This window comes from Passer montanus, unplaced genomic scaffold, assembly GCF_014805655.1.
Source record: "Passer montanus isolate IOZ18808 unplaced genomic scaffold, ASM1480565v1 scaffold17, whole genome shotgun sequence".
NCBI classification, from domain to species: domain Eukaryota; kingdom Metazoa; phylum Chordata; class Aves; order Passeriformes; family Passeridae; genus Passer; species Passer montanus.
In genome coordinates, this window is record NW_024364270.1 from 13,693,792 (window position 1) to 13,719,526 (window position 25,735).

At 39.3% G+C, this 25,735-nt stretch overlaps 1 protein-coding gene across 1 annotated transcript; it reads left to right on the top strand.

Moving 5' to 3' along the window:
- The first annotated feature begins 943 nt into the window (after positions 1-943).
- Positions 944-25,735, top strand: SLC17A8 (solute carrier family 17 member 8). The gene is made up of 12 exons (XM_039704065.1): positions 944-1,074; positions 7,761-8,013; positions 10,230-10,348; positions 13,686-13,800; positions 14,270-14,357; positions 16,185-16,271; positions 17,362-17,501; positions 18,996-19,145; positions 21,632-21,764; positions 23,023-23,133; positions 24,498-24,625; positions 25,270-25,735. Exons 1-12 carry the CDS (start codon positions 974-976, stop codon positions 25,606-25,608), a joined length of 1,764 nt encoding a protein of 587 aa, XP_039559999.1. The 5' UTR covers positions 944-973; the 3' UTR covers positions 25,609-25,735.

Sequence of the window (25,735 nt, forward strand, 5' to 3'; positions counted from 1 at the left end):
GGCATGATGAGTGGAGTGGCAGCCTGCATTTCCACAAGAGTTTTCATTAAGTACTTTCTGCCACTCTAGGAAGAGTGCTGTTGTCACGAAGTCACACTGAGTTGGACTGGTTCACCTCTTTGAGACACTTTGTGTTTCAAAAATGCAATAGATTGCATTGACTGGTCTTCCATTGCTTATTGAAACCGCATCACACCAATGCCCCTCCATGCCTGTCTGCCCAAGGGGCCAGCAACATCAATAATAAATTACCAGGCATGGGAAGGCAGCTTTGGGTTCAAACCAGCGAGTGTGTTGGGGCAGGGGGCCTCCCCTGGGCGGGGGGTACACAGTGAGTGGAGCTGTGGCTTGCAGTAATTCCCTCCCTGCAGAAAGGACTCGTAAATATTTAATAAACTTCTGGCCCTTGCCATAGATGAGGTCTTATTAGCGAACTGGAGTGGCTTGAGGACAGGTATTGTGTCTGTTACTATAGCACCACCTTGCACAGGATCTCGGTGTGAAAGAGGCAGGGGAGGGAGGGAGGGAGGGAGGGAAGAAGAGAGGGAGGGAGGAAGGGAGGGAGGGATGCACTGAGGATGAGCCCCAGCGAGCCAGGCTGAGGTTTGCCTGTGGAGCAGGCAGCCCCTCCAGCCCAGGGGCGCTGGCCTGAGCCGCACCTGCAGCTCCCCTGCAGCCCCAGAGCTGCTGCCCCACACAGGTACCAACCCAGAGCTGCTCCCAGGGCCGAGCCCCTGAGCACTTCTGGGGGGCTTTGCTCCACAGCTTTTCCCTTCTGGCTTTGAAAGATCTGACTTTTTTATATTATTATTATTATTATTAATTTTTTACTCGCTCCTTTCTTGAGCAACTGGTTGTTGTTGCAGAGGTCACCGAGGGGACTGGTGGAGGCTCCTGGCTCTGGCATTGGGAAATATTACAGCAGAAGTGAATGCTCGTTAACATAAGGGATTTACTGAAGAAGAAAGACAAAATGCCTTTCAAAGGGCTTGGTTCACTGAAAGAAAGATTTTTTAACCCAGGAAAGGAAGAGGTGAAGAACACCATTAGTGACTCGCTGGGGAATCTGAGAAGGTAAAACCCAACAGAACATTCCCAGACAGATCAATTGATTCAATTTATTAAGAGAAATGCAGTATGAAAAAAAATGTATAAACATAAAACGGACTATAGAGTTGCAAAATTAATATCTGAGTACAGAGAATGAGACAGCTTGCTGTAAGACAGAAGATGTAAAAGGAGCAGTTACAACAGCATATGACTGTAGGTCATAGAATATTTATATTAAACAAAAAAGGTGAAAATAAATTATGAAATAATGTTCTAATATTAAAAGAAACTTGAAGAACTGTTTAATTAAAAACCTTTAAATAATTAAATGTGACTAATTCTGTGGTTTAGCTTGCATGAGAAAAAACAATAATTTAATGGGAATTAACACTCCAATGATGCCACTCTAGAAATGAGACTTAAATTACAGGTTTGGGGTTTTTTAAAACTTGTTCCAAATCAGTAAGAGAAAATGTATTGAATAGAGATGTGTGAGTTTACTGACACTGCAAATGAGAGAGAGAATACGAAGCAGCTGTTTGCTATCAAAAGCAGAAAAAAGATTTAAGATTTTAATCTTAACCTGATGGTTTTATGAACCAAGAAATGGAGGATTCTTGTTTTTAGAGAAAAGAAAATCTGATGTAAGAAATTATCAGTTTCTTAAAGGGAAAGATATTTTTCATTTAAAGAGAAGATTATTTGTGTTTGTAATGGCTACTGACAACACTTATTTGTGTAATCAATAGATGAGAGCCAGAGGAGTTAGTGGCATTTCTTCCATGCTTGATGCTGTGTTTTAAATCTTTGTGTGGATCAGGCCAACATTTTAACTGAAGGTGTTTCTAGTGACTGAATTGTATTTGCTTTCATATCCACTTCTTTGCCTTCTATTGGGAATGCTATTTTGAGTCAAGAAATAGTTCTTCATACATCTAACCAAGACTTTGATCACAAGAAAATGTGTAAGAATGTACACATACCATGCTGCAGTTATTCTATTTCTTTATCATATGAACAGAGTATCTGTGTTCTACACAGTTTCTCCTTAATTTTTTTTAATTTACAGTGTTACAGATTAAGTGTGATGTTTTGATTTTTTTTTTTTTTACTTTTACGATACTGTACAGTAATTCCAGGAAATCTGTTTATCTTTTAGAACATTGATTCAAGTAATTTATTCAATGATAAATTCTTTTTGCTGTGGGCTCTGCTGGTCAGTTTGACCAAATACCTGTAAGGTTTGTATCTAGTGAATACGTGATGTGGCAGTACACTGGGCTCACTTTAGATTATCCAGATTGCTCTCCTCTTGTAGCCATATATTAAAGCTGTCATTCTAGTTCCTACACAGTTGATAGTACAGGCAGCCAACTTCAGCAACTCTGCTCCTGAATCAAATTAACCCAAATATCACTTGAGGTGCAAGAAAATTTGCTGAACTTAATTATATTCTGCTTTAAACTTAGGTATCTCAGTGCCTTCCTTAGATGTACCAATCAGCAGAGGAAATAATCCAAACTATAAAATCTTTTTATTATGTCTGCTGTCAGATCTAAGTAAGAATTGTTGCAACTTGAGCAGTCCTGTAGGAAATATGCAAATCTTTGAAAGCTTCCATAAATGAATGAAACACGCATGTTTTTAATATGAACTTCATTCTCTACAGCTTAGTCTACAAATGAGAGCATACACTTGTGTTTTTGTATGGTGGCACATATAACTATATACCAGTTGCAACCTTGACTTTGCTCTTCATCCAATCCAATTGTCTTTAATGTGGTGAAAATCAGTAAAGAATTTGGTTTCTCTTCTAGCATTCATCATAATTTGATGAATTATTATAATGCACATATTTGATTAGACCTCCAAGTGTGACTTCACTAACTAGTGTGTTCATGTCAAAACTGACACAGTGGGTAGAAAACCATGTTTTAACTTTGGTAAATACGACTGGTCTATGCCTTCCTGCCACATCCTCTGTCTTGCAAACAAGAAAGCAGACCCAGAAGCAGATGCCTGGCAAGAGCAGCTGTTCCATAGCAATTATCCACAGTCCAGCTCAAGTGCTAAAGCACAAGCAGCATAAAGCAGCTTACTGCCTCCTCACAGGTGTGCTTATTTGGTGGGTGCTGCAAAATAAGAGTCTGCTCACAGCAGGTGAATTTAGTGTCTGGATCCTGGAAGGGAGGCAGGGGAGAGTGAACTGAGAGACCCAAGAGCCATCCTTTCTTTAGGCTGTTGGCAGCTGTTTAATTTGTGAGATCTTAGAAAGTGTTTCAGAAAATGTTGTCAATTCCTTGTATATTTTTTTAATGCAGAAGTGTTTTTTTCTTGATTAATTTTACACAGTTGGGCAGTAAAAATATTAGAGAATTCAAGGCTTGGGTGAATGAATCTCAGAGTTGTGGCTCTGTCACCATTATGTTTCTCAGAAAAGAAAGATTTCATTAATATCTTCTTGACAGACACAAACACTTTGATCCTTCTGAGAACTTATTGCAGTCAAGGAAAAAGCCAAAGACTGAAGTAAGATCTTAGGTTCTCCCTACTCTAAGGATTTCAGGAGTCCTGGACCAGCTAATGGCAACTGTCTTCTTGATAGAGTGGGAGGTGTTTTAAGTGGGTTTACAGCCCAGTATTGTCACTTTTAAAGCAAAAAGACATATGGGCCATGCCACATGGTTGCTGTATGAAGTGTAGCCCTGATGGGTGTAGTTCTGCTGTAGCTGTCCCTTGGTGAATTAGCCTAAATTGCTGAAAACTGCATCTTGAAGCTGGGTGATGGACGCTTGCATTGGACAGGGCTCTTCTGACTGTGCTGGATCATGCAGTTATTCCTCTCAGATTTCCCTTTGTGCAAAAGCAGGGGCAGCTTGGTGCCTCCCAGACTGTGCAGTGCTGAGAACACTGTGTGGGGTGTGCAGACCCAGCTGATGCACCAGCCGTGCCTTTGTAGCACTGTTAGTGCCAGGGCACGGCGCACTCGTGCAGCGCTGCAGCGCAGCACCGCGGGGGCAAACATCCCTGCTGAGGACAGGCTGCCCTGCAGCCCAGGAGTGCAGCACCTGGCACATGCAGTCCCTCAGTGTCTGAGCCTGCCTTGTTGTGGGTTTCATGGAAATACCATGCAGAAACCAGCAAGAGAGGTTCTATGCCCTGAGTAACGAGAGTTTGGATATTTGTGCAGGGATTTGGTACCAATGCATCAAATACAGGATTTATTATGGAAAATTATCACCTGGACAAATCCCCAAAGAATTAATAAAATCTTAGGAGATTGTATCTGCTTTTGGATTAATGATATTTTTTAGTAATTAATGTATAGGTTCCTAAGTTACACAGGGATCATTGTAGTTACTGTATTTGTAGGTGTGAGTTTGAACATTGTGTATGATTGTGCTCCAGCTGCCTGTGAAAGATTGTCACATCTGGCGAAATCCATTCTACAATGTGTTTTAACACAACAGCTGTTGTAGTTACTGCATTTGTAGGTGTGAGCTTTGAACATTGTGTATGACTGTGCTCAAGCTGCCTGTGAAAGATTGTCACATCTGGTGAAATCCATTCTACAATGTGTTTTAACACAACAGCTATTAACATTTGCCTGTTACTGTAGAATCAATGAGTTTTTAATAAAACAAAACTAAATTCTAGTACACCTAGAAAGAACTAATTCCTCTGCTAAAACATAAATGTATATGTGCTATAGGGATTTTACTTATTACTGATAGGGATTTTTAAAATGTCTTTCATGCTTTCAAAATTCTGTATTTGCCAGAGTAGGCATTCAATAAAAAAAGAGAAATCTTGCATAAAGTTGTTATGACATTTGGGCACAGAATATGGATGAAGATTCAAATAACTTAGCTCTTCTTACTTGCCAAGTGTTGTACATTTGCTGAAAAAAAGGAAAATCAGACCTAGAAATGCACATTTCCTGTGCAGGAAAATACACACTTGCATCTCCTGCATGGGGCTGATAATTAGAGGCGAGTTTTCTGGTAATTAGAGGCAGTTTTCTTCTAAGTCATTGGTCTACAACTAGTAAAAATTTTCACTGACACTACAAAAATACATGAATCAATTGGAAGATAAATTTCTCTTCATTTCATGGAGTTGCTATATTTCCATTATGTACCTGTTCAATAAAATAAAACCAGAAAAACAGTGAAGACACTGGCTGTGTGAATGTCTACACTGCTCTAATACTTATGTGTTTGGACTGCTACTGAAAATAGTTTTCTCCAAGACAAACCTGGTATAGAGGCTTTGAAATGAATCTCTGGGAGTAGGAAATAAACTGTGTGGATTTGGGGCGATGGATTAGTCTTCAACTTGCTTCTTTTAGTTAGTCAAATACAATAGCAGAATAATTAATTTCTCTGCAGAGACAATATTGGTCCATAGTTCTAATCCTAGGTCACCACTTTTAGCGCTGAATTTGGGGCAGAAGGATGTTTTCATGCCTATCTGAATTGACAGCCAGCTGAAAATGTCCAGATGTTTTGGCTTTGCATGAAGTGTCTAATCTTTACCAGCTGCCCGAAGTAATGCACCCCCTAAAGTCTAATGTCTTTCTTATAAATAGAGCCTGGTAATATTTGGAAAATTGTTAATTGATTTAATTCCATCAATATCTTATATTCTGTTAGAGGAAGACAATTTTTTTCTTTTGGCTTGTTAATAACACTTTGGAGATGACATCAGTTCTAAAAATAATCATTCAATTGTTTTCTCACTTCCTGAGGTCTTTATTTTTGGTATCTCATTCTGTTTACACTTACCTTTATTAACAGATAGAGCATGGAATATATGGTGTCTTTTTTTCAAGTTCCTGACTGAGTTAGTCTCTGTACTCCCATTTCACTAACAAATGCTGTTTCCCTGCAGGTGAATCATAAGATCTCAATCACCCCCAATAACACCACAGTAAGGTTACATTTTCTGTGTTACCTTGCTTGAATGGAAAGCCTTTGCTCCAGCCTGACAATGAGCTGAGGACCTTACTTTGCAGTGAGCACTGGTTTGAGAAAGAATTAAATAAAATAATAAAATAATAGTGTTTCTTGAAAACGTGAGCTGATGGACTGTAGCATGTTATTTTGTTTTTGCTAAGAATATGGCTGAAATAATGGGTTTATATTGTGATGTAAAAGGGAATAATATTGTAAATGATGCTTCAGTTAGCTCTAGAGCCTAAAAATGATGAAATTTTTAAGTGAAACTTTATATTGGAAAGTTATATTCAAGTGCACAAGAAGTCATACTTACCATGTTTATCTGCAAACCAGTGCAGAGCACTATCTGTTAGATTATGGGTAGTACACTAGATTTAAAGCAACTGGGAAAAGTGGTGATTTAACAAACACTGTCCCAAAAAACCCACCCCAGTCAGATGTAGCTCATCCATGTATGCTCTGTCAGCATTTGTTTATGTTGATTTTCATACTGAAAACTGATGTTTCAAATACATATCAAATATATACATTAGATTTCAAATACACTCAGCCAGATGTGTGGAAGAAGGAAATAAGTTATTCCTTATCAGTAAGGAGTGAATGAAATAATCTCATAATTTTACATGGCAAGCTGGGCTTCCTTTAGGTCAATTAACTGTTCATATTTTCACAGTACTCCATGGCAGGCACATAAAGAGCTGGATCCTGAGCTCAGTGTTTCAGGGTGATGCCAAAACTGAAAGGCTGCTGATCAAGACTTCTCTTAGTAAAGGCTTAACCTTAAGCTCATGGTTAGTGTTCAGTGAGTTAGTAATGTATTCACAGCTAGCCATGTCCTTACGTATTTCAGTATGTCAGAAAAACCATAATCTGCATTTTAAAACAGACCTGGAAAGGTAATGTTAGAAAAGGAATTATTTAGCTCTGGTCTGGTGGGTGTGTCTAGTTCTTTCTTACCTCACCTTTCCTACCACAGACTTTGCCTGGTCCTGCAGCACGATATTAATAGTACTAATCAGATTGAGAGACCAAATTAAATTTTAATTGCACTATCTTGCAATTCCAGATTGCGTGGAAGTGCCATTTTGTTTAATATGAGTATCTCAGTTAGATTGCCTGTAGGAAAAGGAAAGGCTGGACATGTCTGAGGAGCTGCACTACTGTGTTAGTTGGTAGCTGATGGGCAAAGAATGTCTGGGCCTGTCTCTTTTGTGTCTTTAAGAGGGGATCTGATGCAAGAGAGGTTTCTCCTCTGCTGTACAGCCCTGATTTTTGTCTCACAGGAGAAAACAAATCCCAGGAAGTTCGGGGCTGAGTGAAACAATGCTTTGTGTTGTAATTGCTCTTTTTATTGAAACCTACTGGCAGCTCTGTTTAGTAGATATAGTGAGAAATTATGGTTAATTTAATCATATGTAAATTTTCCTAAGAATCAATGGAATTTATCACAACAGACCTCCAGTCAGATCTCATAGTTATGCTCATGAGTACCCTGTGAACATTGTTGCAGCTGTCTGTCTGGCTAGATGGTTCAGATGTGCAACCTTCACAAGTCATTCAGGAAAAAGTGTGGTCTCTGCTAACCTTTCACAGCCCGTCCAGCCTTAACTCACCTCACAACTGCCTGGAGACAAGCACCTCACAACCGGAGCTGGCAGGTGACCGGAGCATGGAGCTGTCCACCCACATTTCAGCAAATTTTACTGAGACAACGGGGCACCTTCATTTTTTCTTCCCTCGTCTGTTTAGGAAGATCGATGGCACCCACGTGGAGGAGGAGCCCCTGGAGCTGACGGCGGAGGGGCGGCCCGTGGTGGCGAGCAGCCGCCGGCCCGCGCTGTGCCAGTGCTACTGCTGCGGCCTGCCCAAGCGCTACATCATCGCCATCATGAGCGGCCTGGGCTTCTGCATCTCCTTCGGCATCAGGTGCAACCTGGGCGTGGCCATCGTGGAGATGGTCAACAACAACACCGTCTATGTCGATGGGAAGCCAGAGCTGCGGGTGAGAAAACATCTTCATTCAACTTCTCTGAGCAGATCCCGTTGCAAAATCACCCAAATGCCACACAGCAAAGTCCTGTGTACACACAGATTAAAAAAACAGAATGAGGGAGACACATCAGTCTTGCTGCACATAGATGTACAGGCATTTAATTCCTATTAATGTGATGAAGTCACATTAAAAACCTTCAAGATCTGAGGATTTGCAGTGTCATTGAGAGGATATAAGTACCTGAAATGAGAACTGAATTAGTTTGCATGTCTCCCAGGTCGCTAATCTGTCAGTTGTAGACAGATTTTGCTGTGGTGGCAGAAGCTTTTGCTCTTTGTTCTCTCTCAGAGAAATGTGCTCTGATGCTGCTGCAGAAGGAATTATCAGTTATTTTATGTAGGGTTACATTCATATCAGTGGATAATTTTCAAGATCTTAAAGCAGTCACTGGCAATAAGGCATCAGGTTTTTGACAACATAGGTTGTTGTCTGGAGCTATTAAGAGCTAGGTACCAAGATGTTTTCAAATTTGCAGTGGATGGCATGTGGTCCACCACACGTCTTACACAGAATTATTAGTGCATACCAGCAGGTTCAATCCATACCATAATGTTCCCCATCTTCCCTCAGTATTTGGCTTAATGTCAAGGGTCCCTTTATGGATTTTATGAACTTAAATCCCTACATTTGCTCTACTTGTTGACTTATTTTTGGATATCTTTTGAATGTTTTTAGCCTAACAAATTCATAGGAATCTTGACTCTTTAATGAAATACTGATAGAATACTTGACTCTTGAATACAAATATTCATCAGCTTTTTTCCTACACCTGGGTTTTATCTTCTAACTTTTGGTAAAGAAGAGTGCAGAAAATGCACTCTTTTAACTTTTGGTAAAGAAGAGTCCAGCAAATGTTTTATCTTCTAACTTTTGGTAAAGAGTGCAGAAAATGCACTCTTTTAACTTTTGGTAAAGAAGAGTCCAGCAAATTTCTATAATTTCCAGTGCATAAATTTCCAGTGTTAAAAGTATGCCTGTCTCCATGACATTATCATAGGAGCCATGCTTCGACTTCCTGCTGAACTTGTATTTATTCAGTCTAATCCCTGCTCCCCATGGTCCTGCTGGGACTTCCAGGTTCAAAGTTTGTGCCTGCATAGGTTGGGAAGCTCAGAAGAGGTAATTTTAAAAAATTGGGAATAAATTTCTTCCACAAATCTAAACTCATAGTGTTTGGACATGAGCATCTGCTGAATCAGGAGGAGCCTTGTTCCATATCTCATGGTTTCTGCCTTCAGAAATTAACTCTACCTAGAAACTCAACTGGAAATTGCCAGTAGAAAGTTAGGTGTTTAAACAGAAGTGCTTCAGCACAGGAAAGTGGGACACATTAAAATGCATATTGATGGGGAGGGAAACCCTTTAGCCTTCTGTAAACATGTCTGGCTAATTAATGCCATCTGGCTGTAGGTCAAACAATGATCTGTTTTTCAGTTTGCTTCTTTGTGAGCAAAAAATCAATGCAGTGGCAAAAGCTGTTTTTCTTTTAACGTGAAGAAAGTAATAAAGAAAGAAGAGATGTTAATGCTTATCACTACAGTTGCCAGTTCTCTCTGATATTTTAACGACAGCTGGCTACTCTGGCACACTTCTAACCAAAGGTAAACTAGTCACTGGCTAGTGTTACCTGGTTTTATTTTCAGATTGCTTTGTCTTCAGATGTTCTCCTCACCCCCAACTCTTTTCTGCTCTATGCCATTTAATGCTGAAAGTGGGTGATCAGAGTTGGGTCCTGAGAGGGAGAGCCATGAACAAATCCAACCAGGAAGCAAATCAACTCAAAGGACTTAAGCAACCTAGATAATCTTGGCAAAATGGACATGTCCATTGAAAGGTATCATGTCCCTCTTATAACTCTGAGCAGTCTTGAAAACAAAGGCTTCAAGTTTAAGGAGCCCAAATGGCAAGTGGCAAAGTTGAAGGTCCAGCATTAGCTACTTTATGGCTGAAACCTTTCCCACTCCTAAGAGCAAAAGCAGTAATCTCACAGGAGAATTGAGCATCCTTTTGCCTTGACTGGGGGCTTTCAAGCTCAGCAGTCCTGAGCAGCCAGTGTAAAGAGGCTTGATTTGGAGCATGGGATGACTTCTGTGTGACTTCCAAGCAATAGTTACCTTGCAATGAGTATGCTTTATCTTGCAGCATGTGTCCCATTTCCTTTACAGACAGCCCAATTCAACTGGGATCCAGAGACTGTAGGACTCATTCATGGCTCTTTTTTCTGGGGTTACATTGTGACACAAATTCCAGGAGGGTTCATCTCAAACAAATTGGCTGCTAACAGGTAAGAAAACAACAAGCAAACAAATTAGGCTTTAGAATTGACAACTGTTTTACATTGTGTAAATGGGAATTACTAAAATAGCAAATTTGTGTTTCAGAAATGCACATCTGAAGCTGAAAATTCAGTCTTTTTCAAGAATTATTAATAATAATTAGCAAAAATTATTTCAGAGGACAAGACTTCCATTATGGGTCTATTGGTGATGTTTTCAATTTAACTTGTTCATCTTAACTATTTACACATTTCTTCTCTAAACAATAATGCTTTCTGGAGAGTTCAAGAAAAATCACATCTAATGCTTCCAACAATGGTTGAAGCATTTGTCTTTAAGAAGTTGCCTTAGTGCTTTTTACCTCAACACCAAACAATAGTTTTCCAGCAGTGTTTCATCTTCCTCCTTTAACAGTTCACAGTGCCTGTGGACTGAAGCTGGGAATAAAGGAATTACAGAACTATTTATGATCTGAAGTCACAAATCTATCCTTATGTACACAAATATCCTTGCCAAGGCTGTATACAGTACTGACTGTAATTAAGATTGCATAGAACTTCTAATAGAGCCTCCTCATTTCTGCTTGGTGAAGTCTGAAAATCTGTACAGATTTTTTTTTGTGATCAACGTGTTTGTCAGCCAATTTTTATATATTTTTTTAAATTCAACTGCTTTTGAAAATGTGAATAAGACAAACTAGCTAATTTTGTCAATGTTAACTTTGATTTTGGACTTTACTTCAAAAGGCCTTCAGAACTTTGAATATTATCACAAGAGAGAGGGAGGTTGTCTGAAGACAGCTGGTTGTGAATGAGCTCATGAGATGTGCATATTAAGGGTACTCGGGATCTACAGATTAAAATAAAAAAAAAAGATGACTGGTACTAACTTTGTTCTCTGCAAACAAGACGTGACTTATCTACAAATAGTGTCAGAATTGGAAAGGGTCTTTAAGACCAGTTTTATGTTGTACTTTGTCCCAAATCAATTTTGCTTTCTGCACTCTGCAAAGAGCTGTAGGGGTTACAAGACTGCCTGGGTCTTCTTCTCTCTCATATGCCCTTGTGAAAATTTCTCCGGAGCAGAGTCATCCCACAGAATCGTCCAGACTGTTCAGTCCCACTCTCTTCTGTCCATAACCAAAAGTAACTCAGAGTTTGGTTTGCACGGCTTCTCCAACACTGTTCTCATCCTCAATTATTCATTTCTCTACCACGTAAGAGTGCCTAGGCAGAATATTTTTCCATCTGCCAAGTAAGCCAAACAAATTAGCTAAGCTTAATCACTTCTCCAGCCTTTCTAGTCTTGCCACCAGCTTTTGCAGCAGGAGGGCTCCAAAACACAGATGTGCACACTGTTGGCTGAATAATTCAGCATTAGTTTAGCTTTTGTTTTCTTAATTTACTTGCAAACAGTAAAATAACAATGTTTACACCATAACTTGATGTGTTCTGTCAGCAGAGTGTTTCCTTAAGTACAGGCTGTTCACAAGCACAGAAAACTCTGCATTTATTCCTGTGAGAGTTTCCAACTCAATCTAATGCTATACTACAACATCACATTATGAATTTGCTTGTCATAACTGGGTTTAGGAGTAGAATTTGCTGAGGAACAAAAATAGCTCAAGAGCTGAGCTCAAAGAGAATTTCTATTTGCAGTAATAGGATTTACTAAGTCCATGTTTTTCCTTTCTTCCTTGTTTACCCAACCAATTTCAGCTTAGGTAGGTTCACCAGTGATGCCAAGTTTCAGTTTCAGAGGGGTTATTTGCTAAGACACAGGGCAGGAAAACAGGGGTACTGTGGCCAATGAACCTACCAGCCCTAGAAAGAGGAAAAACTTTCTTTTGTCCCAGATGCACTCTGGAAATTAGATTCTAGGTTAATACTGACCTTACAAAGACTCTTTTGCCACTTGTTTAAACTGTGCAACCTTGAACACGTATGGATGACCCACCCCAGGCATTTCTCTAATGCACATAATTATCCGTAAAAGTGAGGGATTCAAATGGATCTCATAATGGGGGAAAATATTGAGTGCTTTATGGGTTTGCACCAAACCCCTCTAACACTATGTAATTTACTCAATACATTCACCCAAAGGGATGTAGATCTGCATTCCACCAAAAAGTTCCTCAGCCATTTACTGACACCATTCCTTTAACTTGGTGCTCATCCTAAAACACGTATCTAAATGTGATTTCAGAATGGCTTGGTGGGTGCATGAAACACTAGGCACCTCTGATATCAGTTTTCAGTAAGAGCAGCCTGCTGGGCAGAGCAGTCTGTAGCTGAAGAAGTCTGTTTTGATCCAAAAGTGGCACCTGTCCAGGAATCCTGGTAGCAAGGACAGAAGAATATGTGAATGAATTGAAAAAACCTGGAATATTTCTTGTCAAAGCAGAGATTAACTTTTTGGGATAAATGGCAGTGAATTGATGAAAATATGCTGTCTCTGTGGAAACAATGCTCAACCCTTTAAATAGTAGCAGAAGATTGACTGGTTCTAACTCAGTATAAATGATGCATTTACAACCTAGGCATATTAAGACTTGGCATTAAGAAAAGTAGCAGAGATTGGAAACTCAGTCTTTAGAGATAGCTGTTTGGGTAATTCAACATGTTCTCTTCATTACGGTTTCTTCTTTCACATGGTTATTAATTCACATGGTTTGCTGTAGTTTCCTGAGTCAATAGTGTTATGATAACAGACTGATATTTCTATTAGTTGTAAGAAAGCAAAAGGCAGAAGTCTTTTCTTCAGGGGTCACAACAGAGAGATAATACTTATTTCTCAGTTAAATGTTTACTTGGCTTTTAAAGCGGTCTCCTAAATGTCAAGATATGACTGTGGGCTTTGTATTCCAGTTCATATTTTCAGACTGTTCTCTATATAAATCAGTTCCTTTGTCACTTAAAGAAGTGACAAAGGAACCGATTTATATAGAAGCCTGCTCAGCTTCTTTGCTTTTGTGCTCATCTGTTTAGTGCTTTCTTGTCACTCAGATAATGAGCTCTTTAGGTATGGGTTGTTGCTTTTGTCAATAAGTGTGGAGAATTTAGATAAAACAGTGTTATTATCTGACTGTAAAATTTTCATGCTATAACACAACAAATGATCCTACTGTGAATAAGATCATGCACAAAAATGAAGTTACATATATTTCCTGTGAACATATTTTCAGAGACTGAAATGCAAACAATTTAAATACTTATGAAAATAAAAAAAAATAATAGTAACAATATATTTTAAAATATGTTTATAAATATTTATAAATGGAACATGAAAACAGTTCTGAAGAATAGATAATAATTGTATTCCCTTTCATGCTGCTTTTCTCCATAGGGTATTTGGTGCAGCTATCTTTCTAACATCTACACTGAACATGATCATACCTTCTGCAGCAAGAGTGCATTATGGCTGTGTGATGTTTGTAAGGATTCTTCAAGGTTTGGTGGAGGTAGGAGCACACACCATTTTGGTCCTTTCAGAGTTTGATTTTGAGATTTGGTTCAGGAAATTGTAAGATCTCTTTCAATCAGGGTGTCTCATCAACATACAGTTTGAGTTGAGTTCTGCTCATTTTGAGATGATAATTTTTAATTATGATTTATATTTCTAAGTTTACTTAAAGTAAAGAAAAACATATATTTCTGGTGCTGCAATTTGAGTTATTTTAGTTTTCTTGTGCCATCAGCTGCATATACTAGACAGTGTTTTTACCTCAGAACATATTACTATTCAGGTAATAGGTAATTCAGATTGGTGTGACATTTTCATGCTCAAACAATGGAGTTCTTCCAGACTTACCTTACCCTTCCTGTATCATTCCATGGTGTCAAACAGCTAGGCAGTAGGGATAGTATCAGCAACTGCTTCAGGTGGAATGCAGTGAAAGCAAATCATGTGATGTGTGAAATGTCTGCCAGGGGGTCACGTACCCAGCCTGCCACGGGATGTGGAGCAAGTGGGCCCCGCCGCTGGAGAGGAGCAGGCTGGCTACCACTTCCTTCTGTGGTGAGTTGATGGGCTTCTATGGTTTATATCCTTATGAAACTTATTTTATTAATGTCATTGTTGGAAGGAGCTGCATAGACCCTTTGCCCTTTGGTACATTCATGACGTACCCTAAGCTTAGGAACTTGTGAGTCCTTTTTTGTTTAATATGCCATAATTTTATCATTTAAAGCCAACACTCAAAATGGATCTCATAATAAATAAAGAGGTTCACATGAGAGAAATGATATTGTATTTTTTTATTTGCATCATCCTTAGGGATTCCATTTATTATACATACTCAATGGATGCTCCTAAACAAGCACACATTGAAAAATTATCTGAAATGATCTTCGTTACTTTAGGCTGGTTGCTCAATATACTGCAGCTGAGGTGATGTGACTTCTTGCCAGCAGCTGTCCTGCTGCATTCTGTTTTGAGTTATGATCAGACATGTACTTTGCTCTTTTCTCTGTGTCCCTTTCCAATGCTGACAGCTGAAGATGAATGTCTGTAGGAGAAAATGCTCAATAAAATGTAAAAGTCACAGGAAAAAAATTCTGTCCATCAGCAGTAGGGTTGTATGGCTGGGGAAAATACAGCACTAAAAAACAAGCGAAAAAATAAAAGGAAGAGTGAAGCAAATGGAAAAAGCCCCATGTTTGTATATTATGGGAATTTTATTTTTACTACAGATGGCTCCAGGTTTTAATTACTCATGTGTTTTCACTTCCTGCAGAAGAAAAGACCCAAAGAAAAATCTCTCCACTCTCAGTGGTCCCTCCTTGAAATTCCTGGCATGGGATCTCTAGAGAAAGATCCATCCTTCAGCTTGACATCCATTTTAGTGGCTACAGATCACTGATCTTTGCACTTGAAAGGTGCAAAGAAACAATGGAAAAAATAGGAAAATCCAGGTTAAGCAGGTTCCTGAATTTTCTATCTACGTTCTGGCCTAGGGCTTTTCTGTAGGAAAGCTGTAGGAAAAATGAGTTACATGAAGTTGAAGGAGAAGGATTACTGTGAACCATTGCAGAGAAGTGTTTCCTAATGAGTAGAGCATTAACAAATGTTTATTAACAAAACATGTACTACTCTCAAAACCACAAATATTTCATTTCCTAGAATAATTCAGAGCAACATGTAAAGCCATTGACACTGTCTTGCAGTAAAACCTATTATCTAGATTGCACTTAAATACTCATCTCTTTCCACGAGACACTTAGAAATGTATTTCACCAGTATTATGTATTTCCCAATTAGAATCCTTGGCACAGACCACATTTTTATCCTCTTTTATTGCCCTGTCAACATCTGCCTGTTTATTCTAGGTGTGTGTTTATGTTGTCGATATGAATTAAGCATGGTTACACAGACCCAGGATTGGTTTGAACACCCTCTCTACTACCAGTGCTTGTGTGGTCATGGGTCTAGGGCCATGACAAGAGCCTCCCAACATATGTGCAGCCATCAGAATTCCTCCATGAAGCTTCTGAAACTTGTCCATTATCTCCAAAACTCACCTCACACACCACAGTGCCAGGTGGGATTTCCCATTCAAGAGCACACATGCCTCTGTAGTTACCTGTCATCACTCTTGGATTTTCAAATCCTATTTCCCTACGGGGCACAACTCTGCAAAATGAGACTGGTGACTCATGAGGAGTCAGTGCTTCCTGTCACCCCAGGCAAAATTTTGCAGCTTCCATCCCATTCTCCAAGTTCATAAAAAGTCAGTCAAACACATCCCTCCAGTTCTGCTCTCATGAGCACTGTCTGGATCATCTGCTGTGAAAGCTGGGCACACCTACCACAGCTGACATGTTTTACTGATCTGTTTTCTCTCAGGGTCCTACGCAGGTGCGGTGGTGGCCATGCCCCTGGCAGGTGTGCTGGTACAGTACATAGGATGGTCATCAGTCTTTTATATTTATGGTGAGTTGCCTAACATGAAGGACATCTGCCACTAGATCAGTACTGCCAGTCATTTACTAAAACCTGTCTAACAAGGATGTATCAAAGTTGTTTTGATGAATGAAGATGTTGCAAATGGGTGCTCCAATTTCTTCCATACTTATTGCAGATTCTGAGAGTTTTTGTTTCGTAATCATCTATTACAAAAGGTTGTAAAATTGTAATGACCAGGCTGCAGCCCATGGTCACCCAGTGACACGATTGGATGGGGTTGCAAAGGTTCCTCTGCAGCACAAACACTTGTGTGGGACCTGCCCCAAAGTGCACACTAACAGCCTTTTGTTTTGTAATCATCTGTTACAAAAGGTTGTAAAATTGTAATGACTTGCAATTGAAATTGCAGCCCATGGTCACCCAGTGACAGGATTGGATGGGGCTGCAAAGGCTCCTCTGCAGCACAAACACTTGTGTGGGACCTGCCCCAGAGTGCACACTAGCAGCAAAAGTTAGAGCAAATGCTGCTGACAGGGAGCCAAATGGACCTGGGAACTTCTGCCCTGAGAAATCTTCCCCATGCTGCCTATCTTTATTAAAACAGTGCCACCTTTACAAAGTAGTCCCATGGGTATGGCCTTGTGGCTTTGTGTGGATCTGTGGTGCCTCATTCTTCCCCTCACAGTGTGGCAGAGGTGGCTGCAATCAGCCTTGCACATCAGCAGCCCAGGTAAAGTAGATTTTCTCTGTCTTCCCTGGAAAAACAGGACACAGCACAAGATTTGCCATTGCCATCTTACAATGAGATCCCTTCATGCAGATTACTACCAATTTATGGCTCATCTGCCTTTTTTTTTTCCCCTAGGTTCTACAGAGAGTTTTCTTCCTGCCTTTTCTTTGCCCTGTGCATAACGTAATAAAAGTGACAAAATGCTCAAATTCTTTGCAAGCAGGCATACAATATACAGAGTTAGTAGCCATATTTTGTTACTTCCCTGGGCATAATTTCTTTGCAGGTTTTGTTTAGCTGGCACTTGAAACAAACTTCAAGGCTTGCAGATACTGAAGTGTGGCTTTATTGGCTTTGAAAACCAAGTTGCTTTTCCTGCCTCTTCAGGAATGTTTGGGATTGTTTGGTACGTGTTTTGGCTGCTTCATGCCTATGAGAGCCCTGCTGTGCATCCAACAATAAGCAGTGAAGAAAGAATATATATAGAAACAAGTATAGGAGAAGGAGCCAGCCTAGCTAATGCAAGTGTAAGTGAAAAAAAGACTTTCCTTGTTGTCATTTGTCACTTTGCAGAAGATCAGCATGACTGGATGGATACTGTTAACAGAAATAGAGGCTTTTCCTTTCAAGAAAATTACAGAATCAGCCTCTTACAGCTGGACTGGATGAGTACAGGAAAACTTGTAATGCTGTTAAAGCTCTTGGCTTATGTAGCTTCTCTGATCTAGGGAGGGAAAGGATGGGTTGAGAGGGGGAACCACACATTCTGGTCTCCTGCTCTTGAGTAACTGTCATGATCGTTCTAAAAATTATTCATGGATTTAGCTCAATAAGAATCTGACTGCAGATACTAAATTATCCATCTGCCTTTTCAACTCCTATTAGGCATGATTGTAAATCGAATAGCTTAAGGACTGGGTTTCTGCTGTACTCACTCTCACAGCAGCTTATGTCCTTTAAGACTTTTCATCCTCTCTCTGAGAAGATCCTGGAAACTTTGAGTTAAAACCTATTTTCCCATCTAATTTCCCTCTGTTACCTTAGGCAACTTCTTTTGCCATTAGTGAAAAACAAAGGTGTTTCTTGATAAACTGTTCATTCTTAGCTTTCAGTTTTGAACATTCTGGAACAAAGTAACTCCAGGATTTTCTTCTACGTGTTTTGGGTAACAGCATTGCTAGGAGTGTAAAATACCAGACTGTCTTTTTGGGCAAGCATCTGAAATTTGGCTGATCAAGTCTTGGCTGGAGACACATACACACAGTTGTTCTAGGTCATGGATTTTCCTTGCAGAACTATAGCTTTTCTGCAAAGGAAACTGGGACCAACTTCATGGGTGCACGCACAACTGCAGGCATACAGTGGCCTGAAGAACACAATATTTTTTCCAAAAAAAAGGAGAATATAAATGTGCATTGCCATCGCTACAGATTTCAGCTTCTGATTGGAATTCCATTAAAAATCAATATGTTTCTGAAGTGTTTCCTGCTGTATGGAGTATTGGACCATAATACTAATTGAAAATGCCAAAAAAGCAAGTTACAAAAATTAAATTCTGTACCACAGGTCTTTTTTTCTGAATTAAACTAATTAGGTTGAAGCAGGTAGCTTCTTGTTGCTGTGCTACTGCATGTGTCTTAGCTTGGACAACCCTTTTCCCCCACTCCTTTCAATAGAATATCTCAAACTGCATCAAGCCAAAAAGTGGGGAATGGCACAAGGTTTTCTCTAGTTTTCTTTGATTCTTTACTGATCCTGTTATCCCACTAGCAGGATTCCAGAAGACCTCATGTAATTTCAGTAAGCAGGGTAATAGCAGTGCAGTATCCACCTTAAAAATCCTAACTTCTAAGAAAATTTCTCGTTTTTACCAGTAATTCAAGAGATATCTTTCACTTGCATTTTAAGTGATCTGCGATGTAAATTGTATGCAATGTATCTAATAGGCTTGATAATAAAAGATATTGGTTCTTTATTTTGCCTCTATCTACCCAATTTTGTGGGTTTTTTTTCCCCCCTAGAAATTTAGTACTCCATGGAAGAGATTTTTCACTTCAATGCCAGTTTATGCAATCATTGTGGCAAACTTCTGCAGAAGCTGGACCTTCTATTTGCTCCTTATAAGTCAGCCTGCTTACTTTGAAGAAGTCTTTGGATTTGCAATAAGCAAGGTAAATATCTGAAAATAAGCAGTGACCTTACGAAGTATGGGAGGTTTAGGTTGAACATCAGGAAGAATTCCTTCACTGAAAGGGTGGTTAAATATTAGAATGGTCTGCCCAGAGAGGAGGTGAATATTATATCTGGAGATGTGCAAGAAATAACTGGGCATGGCACTTAGTGCTATAGTTTAGTTGTTTAAGGAGAGCCAGAGAGACCTGGAATCATTACAGTAGATTATTGCCAGTATTTGGGATTACATACTTCTACTGACCTGATAGAAATAACAGTATGTGAGCATGAAATTATTAGAAAAAGGAGAGAATGGAGAAGTTATTTTGAGAAACAGTTGATTAAAAGCTCCCGCATATCATGAAAAACCACTTTACTTACTTACCAAAGTAAGTAAATAGAAATGTACATTTTGTTTACTGTTGACCATTCAGCATTTAATCAGGTAATTTTTATCCTCTTCTTGATTTTTGTGACTTGTCATTAACAATGAAGATCAAGTTCTTTATAGGTTTATATTCCGTGCCACCATCACTTCATTAAAATCAGAATTGTTATACTTCCTCTTCAGGGCATGAATGAGGAATACAGAATAATTAATTTAGAAAAGTTTTTAAAACTCTTTTATTTAGCAACCATACTTGCTATGTGATAATTATTTTTAAGCAAGTTGAAGGCTGATAACAAAGATCATTATTTATCTGTTCTGGGAGCACTGTGTGCCCAGGTTCTGCAAGGGAAGCAATGGTTGTGGCATGGTAGCAATGACATTCTAAATGGCCAAGTACAGCATGGAAATGAAAAAGATGGCTATTGAGAAAAAAACCCATCTATTTAATCAGAGCTGATTTTCATTAATGCTAGAGTTGCGTCTCTGTGAACTGCACTAATTTAAAACCAGTGTAAAACCAACTGTCAATGTAAGAAGGTTGCACACTGAAGAAAGTAAATTCAAACTTCTCACTAATTTACTGCTTCAAAGAAAAGCTTCCAGAAGATGACATGCTGATCACTAAACTCTGTCTCAGGGGTTGTACTGAGTCTGATCCTATTTGGCATCTTCATTAAAGACCTGGATGATGCAGCAGAGTGTACGCTCAGCAGGTTTGCAATGACACAAAACCAGGAGCAGTAGCTGCTACACTGCAGGGTTGTGCTGCTGTACAGAGGAGCCCTGGCAGGCTGGTAAAGTAGGCTGACAGGAGCCTCATGGAGCCCAGTAAGGGAAAGTGTAAAGTCCCGCACCTGGGGAAGAATAAGCAAGTGCACCAGTACCTGTGGGGATCTGCCCAGCTGGAAAGCAGCAAAGCTGGAAAGGATCTGGGGGTCCTGCTGAACACCAGGCTGGACATGAGCCAGCAGTGTATGCTTGCAGTAAAGACTAATGGCATCCTGGGCTGGATCATGAAAAGGCCACCAGGTAAAAGGAGGTGATCTTTCCCCTCTACACAGCATTGGTGAGGGCACACCTGAAGTACTGTGTCCAGTGCTGGACTCCACAGTACAAGAAAGACAAGGATATATAGTGGAGCGAGTCCAATGAAGTGCCATGAAGGAGTGGAAATATTTCTCCTATGAGCAAAGGCTGAGAGAGCTGGGACTGTTTAGCCTGGAAAAGAGAAGGCTCAGCAGGGTTCTCATCCATAAGTACAAATATCTGAAAGGAGAGTGTAAAGATGAAAACAGGCTCTTTTCAGTAAGTGCTCTGGGCGTGAACTGAAACATGGGACGTTCCTTCTGAACATGAGGAAACACTTTTTTGCTATGAGGATGACTGTGTACTGGAACAGGTTCCTCAGAGTGGTTGTGAAATCCTTGGAGATACTCAGGAGCCGTCTGGCCAACATTTCTGGGCAACATTCTCTAGGCAATCCAGCTTCAGCAGAAGGAGCTCCTTCCAATCTCAACAATTCTGGGATTCTGGGAAAATGAAAAGAAGGTGAATGTCAGTTTGTAGGCTGTAATCCCACAAGAATAGAAATAAATCAATGTTTTTACATATACAATTATTTAATTTGTAAAATTATTTCATGAAGTCGGGTTTTATGCTGTATGGTCTTCAGTCCCTATGTGATGTGCAGGTGCTTCCTTCCCTTACACAGAGGCAGGCAACAGGGATTGATTTGTTGTTCAGGAAGGAGGTCCTTGAGTACATGAATAACAAAAATATAAAAAACACAGTTGAAAACCAAGATAATGCACTCCAGTATCAGGACACGTATGACAGGACTTTGTGATGTCTATGACAGAATTTAATATGAACGGGATATTGCATGGAATTTCAAAGGTGAGATTCTCACTTGTGCTCTGGTTTTTCCTCCTGGGCCACAAGGAGATCTTTCCTCCCTCACCCAGTTTTGAGCATCTGCTGTAATCAGATAAACTGATTCAGGGGAAAAGAGTTGAAAAAACATTATGCTTCATGTTCTCTTGCACCTAAATCTTGAAGGAGAAATGACAGTTAAGCACTCTTGTCTAATTGCAGGTTGGCCTTTTGTCAGCAGTTCCTCACATGGTCATGACAATTATTGTGCCCATTGGAGGGCAGCTAGCTGACTTCTTACGGAGCAGGAAGATCTTAACCACTACCACTGTAAGGAAGGTCATGAACTGTGGAGGTACTACCAGATTCTGAAAATATGACATTTGATTTGTGTGCTGCAGTCGATGCAAATATCCTAGTTTCATCCATGTTTAATTGTAACAAGAGGCAATTTACTCAAGATTGCATTTATAGCTGGTTAATCTGAAGCATTAAGTGGAGAGCTGATGCCTCATGACATAAATCGTTACTCATATGAGCATGCTTTAAAAAAGGGAGGAGACAAGAAGTCTGGTTAATAATTGAATGGGCATAGCATGATCAAATAAGCCTCATCCTGTAAACTCATACAAAGTTAACCCTATACCACAGTGCTGGAGAGACCCTTTCCCAGTGGACAGATTCTTGAAGTAACTGGCCATGTTCCCATTTGCTACTCCCAGCAGAGCCCACTGACATGTTAAGGCTGAAAGGTTTAGAGTGGGGGTAAAAAGTGAAGGATGAACAGCATGGTATTAACTCAGCACAAAATAATTTGTTTCCAATTTAGTCACTGAACTGAAAAATCAGTGACATGTAGGGTTGATATTGAATTAGCGAAAAGATTTCAAGCCAGGCAACCTGTAGAGTTGTTAGTTGCCCACTGCCAGTTGCTGGCTTGCATTATTTATAGATGGCACGGGCTTCTAGAAACAGAGATGTCTGCAGGCAGTGATACCACATAACTTGGCTATGCATCTTCAGAAAGGATGGTTACATTGTATTTTCAGGGCATATTAATAGTGTCATTAAAACAAAACAAAACAGAAGGATTGTAATGTTACATATTAGAAAATATTAATGGTGGAGACTGGAAGTTCACTGTGATGCTCAAGGATGTCCTGTTGTGTTGGTAGCACAGTTGTATGTGAAACATTCTTTTGTTCCATTTACCAAGAACATCTTGTACATCTACAACCATGAGAAATTAAAGACAAGTGTTTTTCTTCTTTCACTCAAATGTTTGTCGGTTTGTGAATTTTTTTGCCCTTTGTACATACTCACTTTCTTAATTGTCTTCCTGTATTTCTCAGAGAATACAGTGAAGTAACTTCACCAACTGTCTGGGTCATGTGTACAGCAGTGAATGAGGAGAAAAAAAGAATATGTTCTTAAAGAATAAATGTACAAATATTTCTGCAAATACACAGAGCTCCCAAGTGCGTTCAAGAATAGCTAAAAGATACAAAATAATTTTCCCTCATTTCAAGCTGCTATTCAGGATAGTGCTTATTAGTATTTTCATGGCAATTAGATATTTAAATGTAATTCATTCTCATGTGTTTCATTGGAAGGCTTTGGGATGGAAGCAACCTTGCTTTTGGTGGTTGGTTATTCTCACACAAAAGGTGTGGCTATTTCCTTTCTGGTGTTAGCAGTAGGCTTCAGTGGCTTTGCAATTTCAGGTAAGAATTAATCTTATTCTTGCTTTTACTGTTAATGGTAAAACTGATGTTATTATCCTCACTGTTCTTACTGTCATAATCTCTATTATTTTGTTTGCTCTTAATGTGGCAACTTATAGGGTGTTTGTTATTTCTTCTCATTCCAGAACTAATTTACTTTGGTATCTATGAAACATGTTGCACACAATACCTGGAGCTTTGAAAGAACCTGCTCTTTATTGATCCCAATTTACGTCAGCTTTATGCTGTTATATTCTAATATACTTTTACACTGTCAGTCACCTTTTCATCCTGTTTAACTGTATGCCTAAAAGGAAATAGAGAGAGACAGAGAGGGAGAGAGAGCATTACTCTGCAGTGAATAGTTGCACAAAGGCTATTGCTACACGTGCAATCCTGTCCCCAACCCTAGCACGCGATTTCTGCTTTCTATGTCAGCCCTCCCTCTGTTGAATCCTACATCCAGCCCTTCTGCAGAAGTTGTTTCTAACACTTTCATGAGTCTCATGCACGTTTTGTAGTCTCAAGATGCTTTATGGCACCATCAGTACCAGCATCATTGAAAAAAAAACCAACTTATTTTGCTATGAAGATTAAAGATTTTCTTAAGAAGATTGAAGATCTTCCAAGAAGACAGCCAAGAACATGGATCTATTGAACAAAATTGACCAGCTAAGTAACTGCTGGTCTTCAGTTATGTCAGGATTCTGCAAATGGTGAAGTGTTTTTGCTGCTCAGTCACAAGGTCCTTGCATAGCTGGCCATTTCTATCAATCAACTTTTATTGCAGGATTTTCCCAGTAGTCTATTGCTTACCTTATTTATTACCATGCACTTCAAATTAATCATCACCTCTTGTGATCAACCATAGTTAATATGACTAATTTGCATTACCTAAGGAATGATAAATATCTGAGCTGATATTTAGTATTTGTTTTTATTTCTTAATAAAATATGTGCTCAGAAGACATGCTACAGTAAGGATGATTGGTTTTCCTGCTTGTTTATATTCTACTTTTTTATCATCTTGTCAAACTGCTGTTAAGCCACTCACATGGTTAAAATACCAAAAGAAATTAATTAAAAACAATACTACATAAATAAAAAGAAGACATTTCACTAATTTGAGGCATTGATTCCTTAATTAAAAATATTTGCCATGTTCACTGTTCCAGTATGAGAAAATGGAAAATAAAGACACTTTAAACAGAGCCAAACTAAACTTTATTTTCTATAAAATATAATCTTCGGAGGTGCAGTAGGGAGGTTGCTAACCTATTCAGTCTTCTTCAGCCAGAATGTCTGTAGAAAGCCCTGTTGCCTGGTAGTGCAATGCTGTACAGCTGTTTGTCTCCTTTTTGTAGGCTTCAATGTGAATCACTTGGACATAGCCCCTCGTTATGCCAGCATTCTGATGGGCATCTCCAATGGTGTGGGGACGCTGTCGGGAATGGTGTGCCCACTCATCGTTGGCGCAATGACAAAACATAAGGTAACATTTCTCCATGTTTTCTAGGAAAAGGGTTAGGTAATGCAACAAATTTAAGGCATTTCAAAGGTTCCTGAGGATGCCATTCCATCATTGGTCTCTGCAGCTAGTTTTTTTTTTTGTCTTAAACATGCACTTTTTAATTACCACTTTGGCCTAATTCTCAGCTATTATAGCTAATTATCTGTGTAGGCAGATATTATTTAATACCACCTGAGTTTGAGTCTCTGTAGTAACTCTATACAACTATGCAATGCTTACAGAACTTGGAAAATTCCTCAACAATGCCTCCATATCCCCATGGGAGAGTTTCTAAGCAAGCATTGATCTACAATAATATTTGTGTAGTTGTTAGAGAAATCCCTGCATTTCCAACTCTACAAATATTTCATATGCAAGAGAGAAACTTTACTGTGAGAAAAAACCAACAAAGAAACCTAAGTTTTATTATATTTTCTGTAGTTATATATATATTTTTTTTTTTTAAAAAAATCTTTGCAATGGTTCTCATAAGTTGCTCTATCTTCAGCATCATGAATCAAACAGTGATCACAGTCATTCCTCAATATGTGTTAATTCATGGCGTAATTCAGAGAGTGATATTTCTTATTACTAGAAACTTAATGAGACCTGCACGATTCTTTCAGACCCGTGAAGAATGGCAGAACGTCTTTCTGATTGCAGCCCTGGTGCATTACAGTGGTGTGATATTCTACGCTATCTTTGCCTCTGGAGAGAAGCAGGAATGGGCTGACCCCGAAAACCTCAGTGAAGAGAAATGTGGAATAATTGATCAGGATGAACTGGCAGAAGAAACAGAGATGAACAATGAAACTTTTGTAAGTCCAAAGAAGACGTATGGTGCTACCAGTCAAAATAGCGAAGTACAGAGAAGGGAATCGAGGAAGCAAAAGCAAGTAACTCAAGACATGGAGGAACAGACTTCTTACCATTATGAAAATGGAAATTTTCAAGATTTGTCTTAACACTTGAAACTGTAAGATTTGTATAGCAGCTACTCCCATGACTCCTGCCTAGCTGCCCAAATCATCTGGTATTCACATTTACTGTCTTATTCAATTACATAACATCTGGCCACGTGGCTAGATTTGA